At 40.1% G+C, this 23340-nt stretch overlaps 1 protein-coding gene across 1 annotated transcript; it reads right to left on the reverse strand.

Moving 5' to 3' along the window:
• Window positions 1-5838: 5838 nt before the first annotated feature.
• On the reverse strand, window positions 5839-20484 carry LOC117408307 (secreted frizzled-related protein 2). The gene is made up of 3 exons (XM_034013197.3): window positions 19740-20484; window positions 9383-9463; window positions 5839-8780 (listed from the first exon to the last, which is right to left on the reverse strand). Exons 1-3 carry the CDS (start codon window positions 20236-20238, stop codon window positions 8476-8478), a joined length of 885 nt encoding a protein of 294 aa, XP_033869088.1. The 5' UTR covers window positions 20239-20484; the 3' UTR covers window positions 5839-8475.
• Between the last annotated feature and the right edge of the window lie 2856 nt (window positions 20485-23340).

Here is a 23340-nt window from a genome sequence, read left to right on the forward strand (position 1 = left end):
TGCGACAGCCGAGTTCGGGAAGGTTCTGTGATCCATGGTCTACAGTTCAATTGCAGCTGGGGTTCAGGGACGTCAGAGACTGGAGAATCGCCAACAATCTGGCTCGGCTTGCCATGCGACTGGTACCCAGTTGCAACATTGTTGGCACAAAACAAGGGACAAGATGTTGCAACCATCAGGGGATTGTGAGCGGGAAGCCCTTTCTGCTTGGGATTGGTGTCTGGTGCACTGGGGTCATGCCCTAGACGCAGTGATGTGTAGTGGGCAGCTACTGCTGCTGGGCTGCTAAGACAGAGAGACAAGCTAGAGTAAGAAGAAACAACCAAGGAGAGCCAAAGAGAAGCAGGACTAAAAGGGAATCGGAGACTGCACTTGGCTGGCTGTAGCACATGGCCAAAACAGTGTGCTTTAGACTTTTATTTTATTTTACTATTTGTCACAGTCTGGGTAGCACTGCACTGCTCAGCTGTAGTTGTACCACTAGCTGGTAAAGCAGCACACTTTTACCTGCACAGTGTAGAGTTCCGTCTTAATAAACCGTGAATTTGAGAACCTGCAAATTCTGAGTGAGCCTCCTTCATTTCCATGTAACGCTGCATTGGTGTACAGAAGTGGGATTATGGACCACTTGCTGCAGGAAATGGAGGTGAGGATCTGGGCGGGGATGGAGATGACACTGCCGCCAGAATGGGTTGAGAGACCAAGGGGAAGCGACCTCAACGGATGGCTGAGAGCTGGTTGCCGAGGTGCAGGCTGTTTGAGCTACAGGCAGCCACGGTCGAGACAGGACCCAGAGGAAGGCGAACAGAAAAGGCAAGTCAGCATGGAGCGACTGGGGGCGGAGGTGGGCAGGGCATCTGGGAGGCCTTCCAGGCCACCTTTGATGCGATGTGAGTGCTCGGAGACCGAGAAGGGGGGCAACCAGATCGCTGTGCTGGATGGAGAGGCTCAGAAGTGCATCCTTACGCTATCGCCAAAAGAGAGCAGAGACTACATGGTCCTGGCGAGGGCACTGGCGCAACAGTTCGGGTGAGCTGTCTCCAGCTTCACCCACGTGATGCGGTTGAAGGAGTGGCAGGGACAACCTGGCAAGTGCATGAGAGCCTTGGGGAATGAAATCACTATCCTCATACAGCGGGTGTGCCCCGAACTGAGCCCAAGACCCTGCAGGGTGCTATCAGCGAGGCATGTCGGTTGGAAGAGATCCTGGTACCGGCCCGGACCACCTGCCATCATCTACTGGTGGCTCGCCAGGCCGAGATGAGGCCAGGCCGAGGAAGGAGAGGCCAAGGATAGCCATTCCACCCTCACCTGGCTCCTGGAACTCATCGCTTTGCTCCAGGCCTTGTCCACACAGGTCCCCACACACGCCTGTGTTGAGGCTGTTGGCAGCCAGGACACCTGCAGCACCAATGCCCAGCAACTGCTGCCCGCAAGTACGCTGTGCCACGCAGGGGGTCAGTGTGGGCTCCCTATTGAATTCCCAGCCTGCCTGTCAGCAACCAACCACAGTACAGAAGAGGGACCAGGGTGATCCAGGTAGGCGGCCAGTCAGTGAAACACCCCATGTAGGTAGCTGCTGTAGAGGACCCCTGCATCTTCAGCCTGGACTTTTTGAGAAGCACCAGCAGCCAGTTGGACTACCGGACAGGGACTCTACAGTCGTGATGGTTCCCAAGAAAGATGGAGAGTGGCGCTTCTGCGTCGACTACAGATGAGGTGACCAGAAAGGACTCCTACCCCCTCCCCCGCATCGATGAGTCCCTGGGACTGGTAGCGGGGTCTATGTGGTTCTCATCGCTGGATCTCAAGAGTGGCTACTGGCAGGTAGCCCTTGCACCAAGGGTAAGACCCAAGACCACCTTTTTCTGATGGGCAGGGGACTCTGGCAGTTCCACATGATGCCGTTGGGGCTGTGCAACGCCTCAGCGACCTTCGAACGGCTCATGGAGAAGGTTCTGGTCGGCGTCACCTCCCAAGAATGCCTCGTCTACCTGGACAACCCACTGGTGCACGGAGCATCCTTCCAGGCTGCCCTTGGTGCCCTACGGAGAGTGCTACACCGAGTGACCGCTGCTGGACTCACGCTGCACCCGGACAAGTGCTGCTTCATGAGGAGGGAAGCCACCTTCCTGGGCCACCGGGTCGTGCCTTGGATGCAGGGATATGTAGCGGGCAGCTCCTGCTGCTGCTGCTGGGCTGCTGAGACGGAGAGACAAGCTGGAGTAAGAAGAAACAGCCAAGGAGAGCCAAAGAGAAGTGGGACTCTTGGCTGAAAGCCTCTAGGAGGAAGTGTGCTTTGGACTTTCTTTTCTTTTCTTTTATTATTTGGCACAGTCTGAGTAGCACTACGCTGCTCAGCTGTAAGTGTACCGCTGGCACTCCTTGTGTGGTGAAAAAGTTGCACGCCACAAATCACTGACGATAAATTACCAACCACAAAATCATTCTGTGTATGGACTATGGTGGCGTTTAGTTTTTTAAATGCAAAGAAAACTTAATATCATTTCAGTCACTATAGTCAAATGATTGTTTCCATACCTACCCTCCACTACCTATGTGGTAGTAGCAGGTTTAAACATAACTACAATTATTTTTCTACTATGCCAGTCCGTTTTTTTCAGAACTCCTTTGTTGTTTGCATCTGCGTCTGTTCTCTTGTAGATACTTTTTGTAGCTGCTCCGTGGGCTAAGGTCACGCAGACGATCATCAAGAACAGACTTTGTCACAGATCTACGTATACGCTAAACAATACAGTATAGGGTAGAAACGCAGGGCAGCAGTGTGGAGTAGTGGTTAGGGCTCTGGACTCTTGACTGGAGGGTTGTGGGTTCAATCCCCAGTGGGGGACACTGCTGTTGTACCCTTGAGCAAGGTACTTTACCTAGATTGCTGCAGTAAGAACCCAACTGTATAAATGGGTAATTGTATGTAAAAATAATGTGATATCTGTATAATGTGAAATAATGTATAATGTGATATCTTGTAACAATTGTAAATCGCCCTGGATAAGGGCGTCTGCTAAGAAATAAATAATAATAAAAATGCAGTTTTTGACAGTTAGTAAATTTCCTTAATCCTGATCTAAGCACAAACAACAGATAAACAAAAACAACAGATAAGCATACAGAACACACATAATATGAAATTAACCAAAAGACATTGGGCAGGATTTTAGAAAAACTGTGCTATTTTATCGACTCGCAGTGTAGTAATGACAGCTTTAGTAGCAAGTGATTTTCAATCAAAATTTGCTTATAAAATGAATCCGTTAACACCAAAATAACTTAAATACTGCTTCCAGGTGACTTATATACTTTTTTTTTAATTGAAACCCTCCTTTTCCAAGTGCAAACTAACTCCTAATAAATTATGACAATTAACACGGATTTCCTTTAGAATTCCCATGCAAACAAAAGAAATAGTCACAAGAGATCAACATAATTTCGGAACTCACATTAGCATGATTATTTAATAACGAAATAGGCAGAATGACCATATGAAAATGCCAAAATCAATGCTACACACAGGTTTGTTGATTAACACTGGAGTTATAATTTACAAACTTTTGAAAATCCTGCCCATTACGTCTTAGGTAAATGTTATAAAGACAGTATACCTTAACTGGCAAGACAATAACATTCACACAAATTCGAACTTGAACAATAACATGCAAAAGCAGGTGACAGTATTTCAGTTTTGGTTAACTTTTTCTGGAGGAAAAGTTTGCTTCCATTACGCATGTACAGATATCTACAGAATGAGCACAGTACAGTATGTCTCCCTTTCCAAAGTTTGAAACTGTTGATGAAAATCTGCTAGATCTGTTTTTCTGTGGAGAATAAATGCCTCTAGGGTAAAGCGATTTAGGAGTTTGCAAATTTTTTCCTCGACCAATAACTTAGGAGTCAGCTATATTTAACTGCCATCTTGAGTTGATTGACATGCAGCTGGACAGTTAAAGATTGGTTAGACTGGAAATGAAACACCTTGTAAATATTTGTGGGTTTCCTATATATATATAGGAAACCCACAAATCAGGATTAAGGAAACTTACTAACTGTCAGTAATACGTTGTTATACAGAATGTGGAGTTGTAATGCTGTAGCATTCAATAATGCTTTGTGGCACAATACTAAAACATAAGTTGCCCTATTCAGCATGACACCTAAGCACAAGTTAAGGCAACCTTTGGAGCCTTATGACATCTGTTCAACCTGTTTTTGCAAGTAAACAAGACGTTACTCAATTGCAGTATGTAAGCGGATAATAAGACTACTTTTCAATTTGCACTAAACGTTTTATTGTAAGCATGTTGTAAGCATTGTAGCAAGGACTGTGGTTACTTAAGTAGACAAACAGGTGGTGAAGCTGCTAAGTTCTATTAACATGTTTTAACATAATAGCAACAGAATACATGGCTTCCATCATATTCAGGGGTTACAGTTTTGTTCAATGGCTCTCAACACCTCCACTATGAAAATTGGTTCAGAGCCATGGGACTGGCTCAGTCTTTATTCCATGTTGTGATTCAGGGAGAACCTCAAGCAGACAGGCTAATCCCACATTTCATATTCCAGTGTTGCAGTGTGAAAGACTACGTTCACTCCATTGACGGGGGAGTACTATTTAAAATGTTCTCAGCTTCCCGATATCTTCAGTGTGGTATGAGACAGCAGTAGAATCTGCCGTTGAGGCCTATTTCATAATCAAATAGTTTGTCAGTGCCACAGTTATGTACTGCCCACGTTGTTGTACACAAATGCGTAAAATGGTTTTAACTACTAAAATAACTCTAGAAATCTTGTCATGCACTTCTCTGTGCTATATGTGAAGTTAAGAAAGACTTGGATTTTAAAGCATTGCTCATCAACAAAATAATTTCAGTAAATCTTGTATGCATTTTGTAGCTCCCACAATTTTCTTTTTGAAAGATGCACATATTAAGGTAAGCATGTATTTTTTTAAATGGTATTTTCATAGCAAATAGTAAATGATCTACACAAGAATCCTAAGGGACTTGGAAGAAGGTTGTTATGCTAATGAGAGGAACGAAAGTGTTTTTATTCATTGCTTATTATTGTACCTTTAATTAAGTACAATTACCCACTTCCCTGCAATATCCCTTTCACCAAAAGAAGACGCTTTGCTCCAGTAACTTCTGTGCATAATAATAAGAGGAACAGTAAAAAAAAAAAAAAAAAAAAAATACAGGCTTCTGTATTAAACACTATGGATATACAGTTCTGTAAATCAACAAATTAATACTCCACCTACATAATAGTGTAGCCTATACATAAATCAATTCAGTTGTATAGAAGTCTGTATTCATAAGATTAAAATTAAACATGTACTCTTCTCATTGGTTTATTGTATGAGCCAGCTTCATCAGTAAAACAAAACAAAACAATCTCTTATTTACACACACACACACACACAAAACCACGCACACACACAAAACTAAATGATTAAAACTGACCATTTGAACCCGATATTCAAACAAATGCGAAGTTTGCTGCTAATGTTTGTTTTATTTAAAATTGTTCAGCGCGTCTCATGTTTAAAAGTGCCTTAGAACTTTGTTGTTGTAACCTGTATTTTAATTTGACATTTTTCAATAAGAGTAGCAATATGAAATGTCATATTATACAAATGCTTCAAAGTTATTTTAACAAAAATATAAATATAATGTATTATATAATATAACATGCAACAGTTACATCACTTTCATGTATATTGCTTGAAGCACAGCATACTCATATTAAATGTTCATAGCCATGTAAATCACGTTGACGAAAAACTTTTCTCATACGTGTAATAATTATAATTCAAAGTCATGCTTTTAAATACATGTTTTTGTTTATTTGGTATAAACACACGAAAATAGGTACTGCATACGGCAAACATAAGCTAAGCCTACACATTGGTTAATACATCAGATTACATTAAATTAATTTCAGCTAACTGGGGTGCAACGCATATTTTTCACTTTGTTGTTGCAAGATAATCAATGGAAACTGATATAGTTGTTCTACCCAGTTTTATCCACAATGTAAATCCAAATGTTTAAAAATTTGCAATAGATTTTAAACACCTTTTAATGTTCAGGCCTATATACTTTACACTGTCAGACTGATGTTTATGTAAGGAAACATTTTTTGTGCATCTAAAATAGATATCTTTAAAATGTTTTGATTGATTAATTCTTTAGTTTCAAGCCAAAATGAAATGTTAACGGGGAGGGCTACAAAAAAGTATTATAAGTGTAAAGTAAACAAAATTGACAGTTCAAAACATATATACAAGAATAAAATGTTTATCAGAAATATTTACAGTGTAAGCTAAAGCAGTATTTTACAACTCTTGAGCAGACTATATTACAGTAAGGCTAATACTGTACTTTTAGGCACAAAACATAGACAACATATTTAAATGGTTCATATGTGAAAAAAAATGTTAAGTGTTATAGTGAAACACACCCCTTATCATGCAGTTGTTAAAATAAAACTGTATTTCACCACCACAATCTGGCGACAGACAAGACAGAAATCAAAAACTAAATGTTTCCTAAATGTTTTTATTTTTTTAATGCATTATTTTAATTGTCGCTTGACTTATATATATATATATAGGAGGCTGTGTGGTCCAGTGGTTAAAGAAAAGGGCTTGTAACCAGGAGGTCCCCAGTTCAAATCCCATCTCAGCCACTGACTCATTGTGTGACCCTGAACAAGTCACTTAACCTCCTTGTGCTCCGTCTTTCGGGTGAGACGTAATTGTAAGTGACTCTGCAGCTGATGCATAGTTCACGCACCCTAGTCTCTGTAAGTCGCCTTGGATAAAGGCGTCCTTGCAAAAGTATTCAGACCCCTGACCAATTCTCTCATATTACTGAATTACAAATGGTACATTGAAATTTCGTTCTGTTTGATATTTTATTTTAAAACACTGAAACTCAAAATCAATTATTGTAAGACATTGGATTTATGTTGGAAAATATTTTTTAAGAAAAATAAAAAACTGAAATATCTTGCTTGCATAAGTATTCAACCCCTGTGCTGTGGAAGCTCCCAGTTTACACCGATGAAAGAAATTGCCCTAACGAGGACACAATTACCTTACCATTAGCCTCCACCTGTGAACCATTAAAATTGCTGTCACATTTTCTGGATAAAAACCCTACTGTTGAAGGATCATTAGTCTGGCTGTGAATCTGAAGGAAAATGAAGACCAAAGAGCATTCTACAGAAGTTAGAGATAAAGTAGTACAAATGCATAGATTAGGGAAAGGATACAAAATAATATCCACGTGTTTGGATATCCCAGTGAGCACAGTGGCAAGAAAGAAGCCGTTACTCAAAAAGTACCATCTGAAAGCACGTCTGGAGTTTGCCAGAAAGCATGAGAGTGACCCAGCTGCGATGTGGGGAAAAGGTTTTGTGGTCAGATGAGACCAAGATAGAGCTTTTTGGCCAAAACTCAAAGCGCTATGTGTGGCGCAAACCTAACACTGCCCATGCCTCAAGACACACCATCCCTACAGTGAAGTATGGTGGTGGCAGCATCATGCTGTGGGGATGCTTCTCATCAGCAGGGATTGGGCATCTTGTTAAAATTGAAGGAAGAATGGATGGAGCAAAATACAGGGAAATACTGCAAGAGAACCTGCTTCAGTCCGCTAAAAAAAATAAGCTTGGGAGGAAATTCACCTTTCAGCAGGACAATGATCCCAAGCACAAGGCCAAAGCAACAGTGGCTCAAGAACAAAAACAATCCCATTGAGAATCTGTGGCACTATTTGAAAATTGCGGATCACAAGCGTCGTCCAACCAACCTGAACAACCTGGAGCAAATCTGCCAAGAAGAATGGGCCAAAATCACTCCGACACTGTGTGCAAAGCTGGTACATACTTACCCCAAAAGACTTAAAGCTGTTATTGCAGTGAAAGGTGGCTCTACCAAATATTAATGTGTGGGGGTTGAATACTTATGCAAGCAAGATATTTCAGTTGTTTATTTTTCTTAAAAATATTCCCCAACATAAAACCAATGTCACCTTACAATAATTGATTTTGAGTTTCAGTGTTTTAAAATAAAATATCAAACAGAATGAAATTTCAATGTACCATTTGTAATTCAGTAATATGAGAGAATTTGTCAGGGGTCTGAATACTTTTGCAAGGCACTGTATGTATATATATATATATATATATATATATATATATATATATATATATATATATATATATATATATATATATATAGTGTTAATGTAAATGCACTGTAATGGAGCCTTCTTTTCTGATTATTTTATAAATGGGTCGATATTTGATATGCTGATAACCTCTGAGCATCATTAACATTGGCTCCCACGATATGTAAACTGTTGAAAAGCCTGCAGAGTGCTTCAGAAGTGCAGAAGGATAATTATTGTTACTAAAGGGAAAAGCAAGGGCGTTGAGGGGTGTGCTTAATTAACACTGCAGTTTGCGAATGCTGCGAGAGATTCTCTTAAACTCTCTGTGCCCTCGTTGCCATCTTTTTATAGAGGTTAGGACCAGGTTCCCGTCCTGCTTTTGTCCCATCACTAAATAGGGGGCGTTGATGTCATTCATTTCATCGCAAGTACACTGCAGGCCGTCTTTGAGCCAGAGCACATTCTTCTTCAGATCTCGTTCCGTCACGCCATTCAGCTTGTAGATGGTCTTGCTCTTTGTATCCAGGATGATTTTGGTGTCTCCGTTGATGTACGAGATCTCCTTCACTTTTATCTTTAGGGCTAATGAGGGCAAGAGGGTTGAAAAGAACAGAGAATAAGTCACTTTTACTTTGAATCAGAAAGGGACCCTGAGTTTGCTAATGATTGTTAAAAACTTCAGGGAGCCAACCCAATGATCAGCAGGTGGTTTTATTTCAAAAAGCTCAAAGGGTTATATGGTACCGTTTTTTTTTCTCTCCTTTTCTGAAAGCAGGTTATAATAGTAGTTAATGGTATCAGCGCGGAACCCCAACCCCCCCCCCCCCCCCCCATTACCTGGTTTACAGTGCAATAGTTCTGTCATCTGGCATTTATCCTGACACCCAACATTTTTGTTGTCAATTTCTTTATTAATAGAATGCCTCAACGATTGAGCAGATTAATGGGCTATTTATAAGGCATTATTGATTTCCAATAGTGTTTTGTGTCATTATGTTTGTTACAAATATTGAATGTAATTGACCAATACCCATCAGACTTTTACTAAAAGCTGTTTTTAACAAAAAAAAAGGTAAAAAAGTAGAACAAAAACAGTCATACAATTAGGTTAAAAGAGCATCCTCCTTTGTTTCAGAGTAAATATGAACCTAATGCAATGCAGAGTAATTAAGAATATGACTTACCGAAATCATTTTTACAAAGATTTTCTATAATCTCGTTGTCGTTCTCTTCCTTGTCTTTGCAGGCGTCGCACACCTTGGGCACTGTACACAAATATAAAAAAACAATATATAAAATTAAGGATTGTTATTGCTGAATGAGAGGGCAGGAGGCATCACGAGTTATGAAAAATTATTATTATTATTATTATTATTAATTTCTTAGCAGATGCCCTTATCGAGGGCGACTTACAATTGTTACAAGACATCACATTATTTTTGCATACAATTACCCATTTATACAGTTGGGTTTTTAATAGAGCAATCTTGGTAAAGCGTAAAGGGTACAACAGCAGTGTCCCCCACCTGGGATTGAACCCACAACCCTCCGGTCAAGAGTCCAGAGCCCTAACCACTACTCCACACTGCTGCAGAGGCCTAACCACTACTCCACACTGCTGCTTGCAAAACAAATTTGTACATGGGATTAAAAAAAGAATACTGCCTTATTACAGAATACCACCCCCCCACCCCCAGCCCCATACAGTGTGTGCGAGAGAGTTCTATTTGCCTAAAATTTGCAACATTTTTACTGAAATGTTACAACTTGACATTATTATTTTTAATTGCCTAACTGCTTTCTAAAGGCTAACGCTATTTGGACTCCTGCTGAAACACATTGACAAAAATGGCACTACTACTGTCATGACTAAACAGAAAAAATATATAGGCGCCATCTAATCTACTAGGATGAGAAAAATAAACCGTATTGCCCTATGTATTGCCCTGACTATGTAGCTCTGTTGTTTGGCACGTGGCCTGAAATACACCCATGTAGGGAGTGACTGGCTTTTCATAACTCAGAGTACAGCTGTGACCTCGGAGGGATGATAAAACCTTTGTTTCTGCTTAATAAGCTGTTTTGAGCTTATGTACAAACCATAATCAAACCAATTAAAACTGGTTCTAACTTACTTTTGTTGAAAGTGACATGCTATAACTTTAGGCAAGTGTCAAAGAACGCATAATAACACACTATTGGAACATGTAGGCTTTTTCTGATAAACACACACCTTGTGCGGGGCAGTGTGCACATTGTTCCAGTTAAGGCACAAGCTCTTACTGTTTCATCAGCCTTTGTTCCTTTCCATTATGCTTCCCATTTAAATGGTAAAGAAATCATTGAAACTGTCTGTAAACATTGTGTGATTTTCCTGTGTTTAATGTAAGCTCTGAATCAACGCAGACTTCATGAACTCTTAAAATGAAGCTGTACATAGCTGGTGCACATCAGTAGTTTGCAATCACCAGCCCTGTTGTTCGACCTTGTGATGCGTAGGTATAGCGCTATACTGCCTGTGAGAACTGAGCAAAACTCATAGAATTGTTCTCAAATGTACAGTGGATCTCAAAAGTATTCACGCCCCTTGGACTTTTCCACATTTTATTGTGTTACAACATGGAATCAAAATGGATTTAATTAGGAGTTTTTGCCACTGATCAACACAAAAAAAGTCCATAATGTCAAAGTGAAAAATAAAATCTACAAATTGTTCTAAATTAATTACAAATACAAAACAGAAAATAATTGATTGCATAAGTATTCACCCCCTTTGCTCTGACACACCTAAATAAGCTCTGGTGCAACCAATTGTCTTTACAAGTCACATAATTAGTTGAATGGAGTCCACCTGTGTGCAATTAAGGTGTTTCACATGATTTCAGGTTAAATACACCTGTCTCTGGGAGGTCCCACAGTTGGTTAGTACATTTCCTAACAAAAACTACATCATGAAGACAAAGTAACATTCAAAGCAAATCCGGAATAAGGTTCTTCAAAAGCACCAAGCAAGGGTAGGATATAAGAACATTTCTAAGGCATTGAATATGCCCCGGAGCACAGTAAAGTCCATTATTAAGAAATGGAGAGAATATGGCACAACTGTGAATCTGTCTAGAACAGGCCGTCCTCAAAAACGGAGTATCCGGGCGAGAAGGGCACTAGCCAGGGAGGCCACCAAGAGGCCTATGGCAACTCTAAAGGAGTTACAGTCTACCACGGCTGAGCTAGGAGACACTGTGCATATGGCAACAATAGCCCGGGTGCTTCACAAAACTGGCCTTTATGGGAGAGTGGCAAAAAGAAAGCCATTGTTGAAAAAAACTCATCAAATCTCGACTAGAGTTTGCCAGAACACATGTGGGAGACTCTGAGACCAAGTGGAAGAAGATTCTATGGTCTGATGAGACCAAAATAGAGCTTTTTGGCCTCAACGCTAAGCGCTATGTTTGGCGCAAGCCTAACACCGCACATCATCCTGAGAACACCATCCCTACCATGAAGCATGGTGGTGGCAGCATCATGCTATGGGGATGCTTCTCTGCGTCAGGGCCTGGAAAGCTTGTGAAGATAGAGGGCAAAATGGATGCAACAAAGTACAGAGAAATCCTGGAGGAAAACCTGCTGAAGTCTGCAAGAGACCTGGGACTTGGGAGAAGATTCATCTTCCAGCAGGACAATGACCCCAAACATACAGCCAAAGCCACACTGGAGTGGCTTAAAAACAAAAAGGTCAATGTCCTAGAGTGACCCAGTCAAAGCCCGGACCTCAATCCAATTAAGAATATGTGGAAAGAGTTGAAAATTGCTGTTCACCAAAGGTCCCCATCCAACTTGACGGAGCTTGAGCAATTTTGCAAAGAAGAATGGGCAAAAAGTGCAGTGTCCAGATGTGCAAAGCTGGTAGAGACTTATCCAAATAGACTCATGGCTGTAATTGCTGCCAAAGGTGCCTCTACCAAATATTGACTCAAGGGGGTGAATACTTATGCAATCAATTATTTTCTGTTTTGTATTTGTAATTAATTTAGAACAATTTGTAGATTTTATTTTTCACTTTGACATTATGGACTTTTTTTGTGTTGATCAGTGGCAAAAACTCCTAATTAAATCCATTTTGATTCCATGTTGTAACACAACAAAATGTGGAAAAGTCCAAGGGGGGTGAATACTTTTGAGAGCCACTGTACTAGACAAGTCTGTACCGTCGCCCCACTGCTACTGTTCCCACCACTACTACTACTGTACCTATCTGTCTCACCTGTCCTGCTATGCCTGTCTTTCACATCCCTGTTCTGTCCTCTCCCTCCCATGCTCTGTCCTCTCTCAACCGCTGCTCCCTTAACCCCTCAAACCTCATCCCTCTGCCTCTCCCCCCTCCCATTCTCTCCCCTCCCACACTCTCTCTGGAGCCCTCTGGAACTGTCACTCTTCTGTTAACAAAGCTGATTTCATCTATGCCTTTGCCTCCCACCTCTCTCTTGATTTCCTTTCTCTCACTGAAACTTGGCTCTCTCCTGCTGCCCTGTCCTCTCTCCATGTCCTGTCCCATACCCCGTGTCTCACTGGAGGGGGAGGTGAGACTGGTCTTCTCCTCTCCCTCCTTACTCTTTTCTGTCCCCTCTGACCTCTCCTCACTCTCTGTTAACACCTTTGAATTTCACGCTGTCCAACTAACCTGTCCCTGTCAACTCCTGCTAATGTACTGTACCGTCATCCTGGACCTCTCGCTCACTTTCTCGATGAACTCAACTAGCTCCTCTCCTCCCTCCCCTCTCTAACTACCCCAACTGTTCTGTTGGGTGATTTCAATATCCATCTCTCCAACCTCACCCACTCTGCTGGATTCCTTCCTCTCCTTCACTCCTTCAACTTCTCTCTCTCTCCATCCCCTCCTACTCACAAAGCTGGACGTCAACTAGACCTCACCTTCTCCAGGGCCTGCTGCCCCTCCACCCTCTCTGTCACCCCTCTGGACCTCTCTGATCACTATTTCATCTCTTTTTCTCTGTCTCTCCCCTCTCTCCCTACTCCACCTACCCTGTCACCTCCCGTCGTAACCTCTGCTCTCTCTCCCCCTCTGTCCTTGCCTCCACCGCACTCTCTCACCTCCCTCCTATCAACTCCTCCCAACTTTCTGTAGACTCTGCTACTTCCACCCTCTTCTCCTCCCTCACCTCCTGCCTCGACTCCCTCTGTCCCCTCACCTTCCGACCTGCCCGCCCCTCCCCTCCCCAACCCTGGCTCTCCTCTGTGCTCCACTAGGCAAGAACTGAACTGCGCTCTGCTGAAAAGAATTGGAAGAGAACCAAACTCCCTGCTGCCCTAGACCTATACTGCTCCCTCCTCTCCTCCTTCTCCTCTACTCTCTCCTCTGCTAAATACTCCCATTTCCAATCTATTACCCAATCCTCCACTAACAACCCCCAAAAACTAATCTCTACCTTCTTCTCCCTCTTCAACCCTCCCCCCTCCTCCTCCCTCCTCTATCTCATCAAACTCTTTAACACCTCTCACTCCTCCCCACCCCCTCCCACCCCTACCCCAACACCCTCTGTCTCTCCTACTAACTCACCCTCCTTCTCTCCCCTCTCAGACTCTGACCTCTCCTCCCTCCTCCAGGGCTAAAAACCCACCACGTGCACCCTGGACCCCCTCCCCACTCACCTCTTTCAAGCTGCTGCTCCTGCTCTACTCCCCTTCATCTCCTCCCTTCTCAACACCTCTCTCCTCTCTGGCCTCTTTCCCTCTGCCTCTATCACGCTCTCTCCCTCCTCCTCAGCCAAAAACCTCGGAGTAACCCTGGACCCCTGCCTCTCCTACTCCCATCATATCTCTATTTTACTGTATTTAATCCTGCACTTAACCCAATTTGTAGTATTTTGTATTTCACTTGCACTCGTATCGAACCCTTATGCAATTATCAACACTGTTACCTGCTCTTGAACTGCCCCTATATCAAATCGCACTGTGTTTTGTATTTGCTCTGATTAGGACTGAAGTCATTGTATTTTGTATCTTGCTTTTAATTGTACTGTAATTCTTGTATTTTTTATATGCAACTGTAAGTCGCCCTTGGTAAGGGCGTCTGCTAATAAATAAATAATAATAATAATTGGAATATAAGCATGGAAATTGTTGTGAAAGGAAGGGAGTTCACACCCTGAATTAAACAAGTAATTTGTTGAATTAAAAAGTTAGGTGCTAATTAATAATGGCGAGTTTTGTTCAGGACTGCGTTGATAAATATGGGGAACATTGTGTCTTTCTGATACAAGGTTTAAAATATGTTACAGGCTATGGCAAAATACAGAATAAAGGGGTTATTTTCTGTTAGAAGAACAATGCTTAGCTGAATACTGTTATAGGGATGGGTGGAGGCTGCATGCAACAGGCTGCACAGAGAGAGAGTGAGAAAGAATGCTGTTTGTAAAACTGGCTGTGCTAATGGAAAACTTTTAGAGAGAGAAAAATGTTTCTTGGGAGAATAAGATTTATGTACCCGGGAATATTTTCTTCAAAATATTTTCATGATTGAATGTTTGTGTGTGAATTAAGTGTGCTAGCAGTATCATCGCAGACTGTTGTGTGTGTTTGTTTGTGTGTGAGTTTTATGTTTTTTAAGACACAGGTGGATTTGAATACTGTTGTGTATTGTCTGAAACGGATGCCAAGTCTTCATCAACACAGCTTTATTAGTTGAACTACTGACTTCTCCTGTTTCTCCTGTTTATAAGAAATGAATATCAATACCTTAATACACTACAAATACCTATGAAACACAAAGACATATTCAGAGTATAGATTGCATGAAAAATCGAGGGTATATTATTTTATTTAAAAGGACATTGCGGAAAGAAGCAAAAGGGATGTTGCATGCAATTTTGAGTGTTTTTGCTGTTAATCTTTGCCCCATCTGCATAGAAGCAATACTTATACATACATGTAATTCTGTTAAAAACTATTTAAGGAAAACGTAAATGTGTTATTGAAGTGTATTGGTAATTCTGTAATGATTATAAGTGAAGCCAGTCGTGGTTTTATTTTGTCATGATTGCATGAATTGGTAATAATCTTTAAATTCCAAACTGGTAATACTAATTTGAACAGTTATGAAAGCAAGGGATTTTAGTGCTGCCATAGAAAAGCAGCAGCACACTTCTGATCATCAATGGTGTAATGCTTTATGCGTTTAGGTTTTTTTTTTTTAAAGATAAGGAGCCGTTTTATGTTTAAACTTGTTTCTCTCATTATTGATACAGGTTAAAATATATATTGGGGCAGATCAAAAGTGGGGGTATACTAACATACAACCTATGGGACATAATAAGTTTTGTATTAACATAGTTTATATATATATTTCCTGATCATCCAGAAACATTGTGTGTTTTATCCTTGTGCACAAATAAAATAATTAAACATAAGATGAGGCTCATTAGTAATCTATCTATCTATCTATCTATCTATATCTATCTATCTATCTATCTAAATTAAACCTCATCTTATGTTTAATTATTTTCTTTGTGCACAAGGATAAAACACACAATGTTTCTGGATGATCAGGAAATAGTTTGGATCCAACTTAAAATAGAAAGGGCCCATCAGCAACAATTGGGTGTGCTCATACAGTGACAGCTGAAACACTTGCTGTAGGTTATGTAACTCACGGGTAACGACTGGGTAGAATGTAGGTGACGGAAGGCTCCCAGGACGGGTAAGATCGGTTATTTAAAGATCTGACAACCTAAGACAGGCCCGTCATGCTGCCCAGGTATGATTTAAAAATGTATGGTTTTGAGTTTAAAAAGACTAAGTGTTTTGTTTGTAATTGTGTGGCAGCATGGATGGGGTTAAAAGCCCTTCCACTAAACTTGTGCAGAATATGACCATCTCAGAAACTAACATCTACACTGATGCCAGCTCAGAAACTAACACCTACATTGATCAGCTCAGAAACTAACATCTGTTTGCCATGCCGGCTCAGAAAAAAAGCCAACTCTGAGTATCTGATGCCATGAAAGCTCAGCTCAGCTCAGAAGTATATAACATCTACACTGATGCCAGCTCAGAACACCATCAACCGAGACTTGTATGTGAGATCTCTGATGTATCGCATTTGATTTGCTTTGTTCCTGTTTGTATTTTGATTCCTGAATAAACTATTTTTGATTGACTTCACCTGAAGAAGATTAATTATTTTTGAGAACAAATCAAACCTTTTACACCTAGGACGCCCAACTGCCCCTCATCCTCCTGGCCTGCTGCTCCGCAGTACAGTACTCCACCTCCTGCCAGGCTCTTGATGTTGGGCTGGAAATTTTGCTTCCCTGCCGAGATGGGTTTCGGCCAGGCCGCCAGACCCCTCTGCTTAACCACCCAGAGGTACTTCACACCGGGGGAGCTAGCCTGAGTGTACAGATCCCAATGGAAGCAAGGCCACTGGCTAGGACCTTGCCAGGTCGTGGTGCACATCAGGGAGGTCATATATAGAATCCAGTAACCACCCAGAGGACGGTGGGTGGTACACCACTGGGGTGAGCTCGCTCCCTACCAAGGACGGGACCCTATGCAGCCTGACACGGAAGCACCTGCCCCTTACCTGATAGTCCTCCTCCACCACACTTCAGCCCTAGCCTGCCCTGCCTGACAGTCCCCCTCCACCTGGACTTGACACACCACCACCTACGGGCGCAGGGAGCCCTGGGTCACCTGGTCAGCCTATGTAGACCCCCATGTCGTTTTCGGGATTTTGTTTGTCCCCTTGGCGACAAGGGACTTTAAGAGGATGGCTGTGTAACAACCCTGTGTCTGATGTAACCGCATTCAGGAAGGTTCTGTGACCCAGAGTCAAAGGTTCAATTGCAGCAGGTGTTCAGGGACGTCAGAGACGAGAGAATCCCACCAATCAGAAGCTCGGCTTGCCGGCACGAGCGGGACCCAGTTTTAACATTGTTGTCACAAATCAGGGGATAAGATGTTGCAACAATCAAGGGATCTAGAGCAGGAAGCTGTGCATGTTTGGGATTTCTTGTGCTTTGACATTTTTGTAAAATAACTATTTACTTTTTGGGATAATCTCAAAATACGACCCATCACAATTTATTACCATTTTTTGTTACTGGTGTCACATTATGCTACTTATCAAATGTTCCTACTTTGCATACCGCACATGCCCAGACTATTTTCACCCTGCACTGTGCATGTCCAGACTATCTTCACCCTGCACTGTGCATGCCCAGACTATTTTCACCCTGCACTGCGCATGTCCAGACTATATTCACCCTGCACTGCGCAAGTCCAGGCTATTTTCACCCTGCACTGCGCAAGTCCAGGCTATTTTCACCCGGCACTGCGCATGTCCAGGCTATTTTCACCCTGCACTGCGCAAGTCCAGGCTATTTTCACCCTGCACTGCGCATGTCCAGACTATCTTCACCCTGCACTGTGCATGTCTAGACTACTTTCACCCTGCACTGCGCATGTCTAAACTATATTCACCCTGCACTGCGCAAGTCCAGGCTATTTTCACCCTGCACTGCACATGCCCAGACTATTTTCACCCTGCACTGTGCATGCCCAGACTATTTTCACCCTGCACTGCGCATGTCCAGGCTATTTTCACCTTGCACTGCGCATGTCTAAACTATTTTCATCCTGCACTGCGCATGTCTAGACTACTTTCACCCTGCACTGCGCATGTCCAGATTTTTTCCCCTTAAGACTGAGGACGCTCATCAAAAACTACTACCTATTTTTTTGGATGAGAAAGTAAGTATTTTGTAAAAAAAAAAGCAAAAGATGAAAAGGCAACTATATGCTGACTGCAAATTCTTTACATTGAAGCGTACTGTTTTCTTAACGCTATAAGTAACCCTTAAGTACACCTTTGTAAACTGTTTTGAAAAGGTATTATTATTATTATTATTATTATTATTATTATTATTATTATTATTATAGATATTTCCTGGTGTGAATTTCGATCATGTTGTTGATATTAGTTTAAAAATAAGTAATGTAAATTATATTACATTAATTTAGTTCTGCTATATATTTTTTTAGAATCTTTTCAAACTACTCTATATAACCACCTAGATGGGTTGTTGGATTGTTTTAACTTGACCAAGAAAAAAAAAAAAAAAGTTTATAGCTGTTGGTCATATTTTGTTACTGGTGTAGTCTTATAAAGTGGTACATCGTCACAATGTGGTACGCGCACCAAAACTTTACCTGTGTGATGTTAGAAAGTGGTACGCTGGGAGATTTTGGTACAGGGGCAATCAATTGCAATCTGATGGGTGTTTTCCTATTGTCAAACAGAGGTACATTTATCATTAATTATACATCATTTTTTTTGCAAACCATTAATTATACTTTTTTTTTTTGCAAACTTTTAAATTGGAAACAGACAATTTCTCTAAAAAGAAAAAAAAAACCATCACGATGAACAAGACAAAATGAGAAGTCCACCACAAATTTACAGAAATAAAAAATATACAAGACCCAGTGTATTGCATACGATAAATATCCGCATACTATTTTCTTTATGTTGGAAAAATATGATAAATTAAATTTAAAAAGATGTAAAAGACCGAAAACAACATCACGTACCAGATTTGAATGGGCACTTTCTTGCTTTCTAAGTGGAAGTTGTTTAGAAGTTGTTCAGCCATGCGTGAGCAAGCGCAGTGCCCTGTGTACCACTTTTTTTACTCGCGTACCTGAAAATAACACTACAACGGCACTGATTAGAGAGAAGTGTTTGCAAGAATTATTGGGACAAATAAATCAGATTCAGATAGTAATTCCCGGAAATAATTAAAGAAAATATTAACAAATAAAACTGATTATATACAGGGGGATTCAAACACATACACCTTCTCACTTCCAGACCCCCGCTGCTCGTCCCATACCACGACAACCCCCACCTAAACAAGAGCACAATACCATACTGTTGACTTAATTCGATTGATAGATCATTCTAGTGACAGTAGTGATAAACCCCACTCAATCAACCTTGCATGTGTGATAAGATCACTTTGTCAAATCTATGAGAATCACAATTTCTGCCATTAGACGTCTGCATGTTGCAGATGATCATCACACACATTAATATTACATTCTACACAACCTTACCAATTCACTGAAACTATGTATTACGTCATAATAACTTTTAAATGACCAAACAGTAACACATCTGAACCCCTGTTATAGAATACTGTATTGCCAAATTTAAATAGAATAAAAGCTGCGGTCAGAAAGTTTTTACAAAACTTGAGCTGCCAAATCATTTTGTTTGCATTAAGCTGTTAATTTATTTATTTATTTATTTATTTATTTATTTATTTTACAGTTTTATATATTTATATAAACTCCTCTTTCAAATAAAGTATATGGATGATGCACCGGTAGTTTAAATACATAACGTTATTCTGATTATAATTATTCTGATTTAAATTCCTTGAAATGAGTAAAAACTATAACAAACTGTCGAATTTCTGTTGTTACATTTCAATCCCAACATGCAAAACAAATGTATTTTACCTTTTGTAGTTGGCACAACATGATCGACAATTGCTGGAGGGATGCACAGATCGTTGTCTTCTGGGAAGCGGCTGCAATTTAACATGTCGGGCCAGGGGTAGCCAAAAGCAGACATAACCGGAGCGCAGCTCTGTTCCACGCGCTCACAGAGCGTTCTACACGGCTGTATCGGTTCGTCCAGTTCGTCCAAACACACCGGAGCAAAAAGAGAACAAAGGAACTTCTTGGTGTCAGGGTGGCACTGCTTTTGGACCAGGGGGATCCAAGAGGATGCTTGCTGGAGGACCTCCTTCATGGTCTCGTGCCCCAGCAAGTTGGGCAGCCTCATTTCTGAGTACTCAATGTCGTGGCACAGATGCAGGGTGGTCGGGATGGGCTTGCAATTACTCTTCTTGTAAAATAATTCAGGATGGCCGAACGGGTACATCCCATGGATCGCTTCCACATAAACTGGTAATACCAAAGCCATAAAGGTCACCAGGATTCTATTGTGCATCATTGCTGTATTAACGCAATACTTTCAATTTGAAATGCGTTTTTCTCTCTTTGGAACAGTTGTGTTAAGTTGAAAACACCTTCAATGACTTATTTCAAAGGCGACTATGCTTTAAATTCACCCTTTAATTCTTGCGAGGTTTTCGAAACAATGATTTCTTGATGCTGTGCAAGGCTGCAGTGAATCGAGTTTTCTTGAGGTCTTTCATGTAAATGAAGTAATGGGAGGAGTTATCCTTGAAAGATCAGGAATCGATTGGTGCGTTTTAATTTAGTCTCGCTGTTTGGATCGGGTGTGCAGAAGGAGCGCTGTGTAACTTTCTACAGTTTACACTGTGCCACAATAGGCTAACCTATTTTTTTTACAGATTACGCATTGGATTTGGATATTTAAATACTTTAGGTTCATTTTAAGACCCCCTGGACTGCTTAAAGAATAACTCATTTAGGAGGCTGTTGTTCTTATGTTATTTGTAACATAGTGAATATGTTTTCAATAAACAATATGGACTCAAAATAAAATACAATAAAAACGTTTTGTTCAAGGTAGCTGCAGTGGTGCGAGTCACACTTGAATGATTCTCGTGAATGATTACACTGCTACAACTATGTATGGGTCTATAGTATAAATGTGAATCTGCGTAAAGAAAGTTGTTGCGGGTCTGGGGGTCCGCCCGTACCTTGATCATAGACTGGCATTCTATTTGCTTTATGAAACTTTGCGCTTGGGGATAATCGCTCCGTTCACGATGCCATACATACACTAGCACTTCCTGGAAATTTATTTATTTATTTATTTATGTATTTATAATAATGACTGTAATTTTGGAAAGGTTTATGGCATATAACAAAAACATAAAAGGACACATAAACTGTGATTTTCCAACGCCATTTACATTGGGATGTATTTTTTTTTAAAATGTATTTTACTGTTAGTGTTAGGATAGTCTATTTCTAGGGAAAGCTTTGTCAGTCATTTATACTATTTAATACGTTCCTATGGCAGCAGTCCCCTTACCTGTTGGCCAATACTATAAATAATCTGAAATGTACTAAAATGTTACCATTATCCTACATTCATAAAGCTTTAACTCATTATTAGTAGTATTTTTTATGAATACAAGACAGTTTGACTGTACATCACAATATTCATAAAAAATAGTTAAATGAAACATTCCTTTAATAACTGCCCATTTTAAGTTAAGGTATGTCTTGTTTTATGTTTCCAAAAGTTCCAAAAGGACATTATGACACACATTCTAAAGTAATATTTGATTTTTGTTGTTTTAAAACCCACCTAGTAATACTGTAGTAATTGAGGCTCTTAGGTGGGCCTCCTTTGATTTTATTGTGATGGAAATTATTCCAATACGCATCTTATCCAAGTGTCCTGTTTATTTTTTTAGAACAACATATAGGTTCTGCAGTCCTCATCAGTTACATGCTTGTGTTCTCAAGAAGTAGGCTATTTTCTTTGATCCGACGTTTTAAGTTCCTTGTTGCCGCTTTCCTTAATTCCCAAATTGACTGTCCAAAACCCGGAAATGTACTGCTCCGTTAATCTGTTTTTTTATTTCCCCGCAGAGTTTTCCTTTAAATGGTGTCTGGTTTAATAATGGCACATGACTTCTCTTCAGATTGAAAATTGAATAATTGCTGTAGCTGGGTCCCGATTGTATTGTTTGCAGGAGGATTTGTCTGTTTTTTGGGGAACAGAAGTCACTTGTTGAACTGGTGTAGAATACTATATGCATGGTATTTATTGCCGCAAGAGTCAGTATAGGCTACCAAAAAAACCCATTAGGAGTCAGAAATATATTTGTCTTAAAAGTTGTATAGGTCTACAACTTTGAACTGATAATTTGCTGAATTATATATTTTTAATTGATCTAGAGTAATACAGCACATGAAATGGAAGTGAGTATGTAAACATTTAGGCCAATGTGTCGCATAGTTCCAGTTTAAGTCTTATTGTGGTCAATCTGATAACACGTATCTGATAAAACCGATAAACAGTTCTACATCTAAACATTTATCAACATCAACCATTTCGATGCTGATGTCATTTTTACAGTTAATAAACAATTATATTGGTATTTTTTTGTAATCAGTATACTTACAGTTACTGATATTGATGTCAAAAACACATTTCTTGATACAACAGCAATATAGTTTTATGATGTTTGCAGACCCTATTCATTAAGCTTTACCGGTGCTTAAAGATGTTTTTTTAAAGTTTGATATTCCTGAAATTGTTCTAGATTTGTTGGTTTATTTAACAACAATTTAAAATTATTTCATGTGTACAAAACCTTATTTAAAACCGTTCATATCAGTTTTGCAATTGGAAATCTAGAAAAGGAATATACCTTTTTGATATCAGTAATTGAGAGTAACTTAGTTTAAAAAAAAAAAAATGATTATATAAAATATAGATTAAGAACAATATCATCAATTTTATTGTTGATACTTGATACCACTTACTGGGGTCTATTCACTTGATCTAAACAATGGCAGCTTAACAATATTCATAACAGAAAAAAACCCTGCCATTTCACCTGGTTTTAATGATAAAAAATACACTTAGGCTCATACAGTTATAAACAGTTGTTTATTTAAAAAGTCATCTTCTTGTAATGCTTTAATAATGGCTGCTTTTAGATCCACCACCATTTAAAACAATTTAATAGATCCCATTGTGTATTACATTATAAAACAGCTTACCATAGAAGACCCTTTCTACTGAACTATGGCAGCGTTTTCCATTTATACATTATTTTCCAAATTACCTCATGCATTTTTTAGTTCTGGCAGATGACGTGACGTGTCAATTTTGCTGTCTACTTAAGAAAGAAATATAAAAATGTACTAAATATCAAATAAATCTACAATATTATATTTAATAAGCAACCACTGTATTTATCTTGAATCATTATCATACCTGTGGTTTCTGGGCTTTAAAAGTGTAAAAGTGTCATTCGGTGTAACCATCCGAAAGCTTATGCATGCAAATAAAGTTAGAACAAAAAATATTAAACTAAAAAATAAAAAATATATAGGCATAATTCTGTCTTTTGATACATGGATAAATGTTGTATGATTATTC

Source organism: Acipenser ruthenus, chromosome 2, assembly GCF_902713425.1.
Source record: "Acipenser ruthenus chromosome 2, fAciRut3.2 maternal haplotype, whole genome shotgun sequence".
Classification (NCBI taxonomy): domain Eukaryota; kingdom Metazoa; phylum Chordata; class Actinopteri; order Acipenseriformes; family Acipenseridae; genus Acipenser; species Acipenser ruthenus.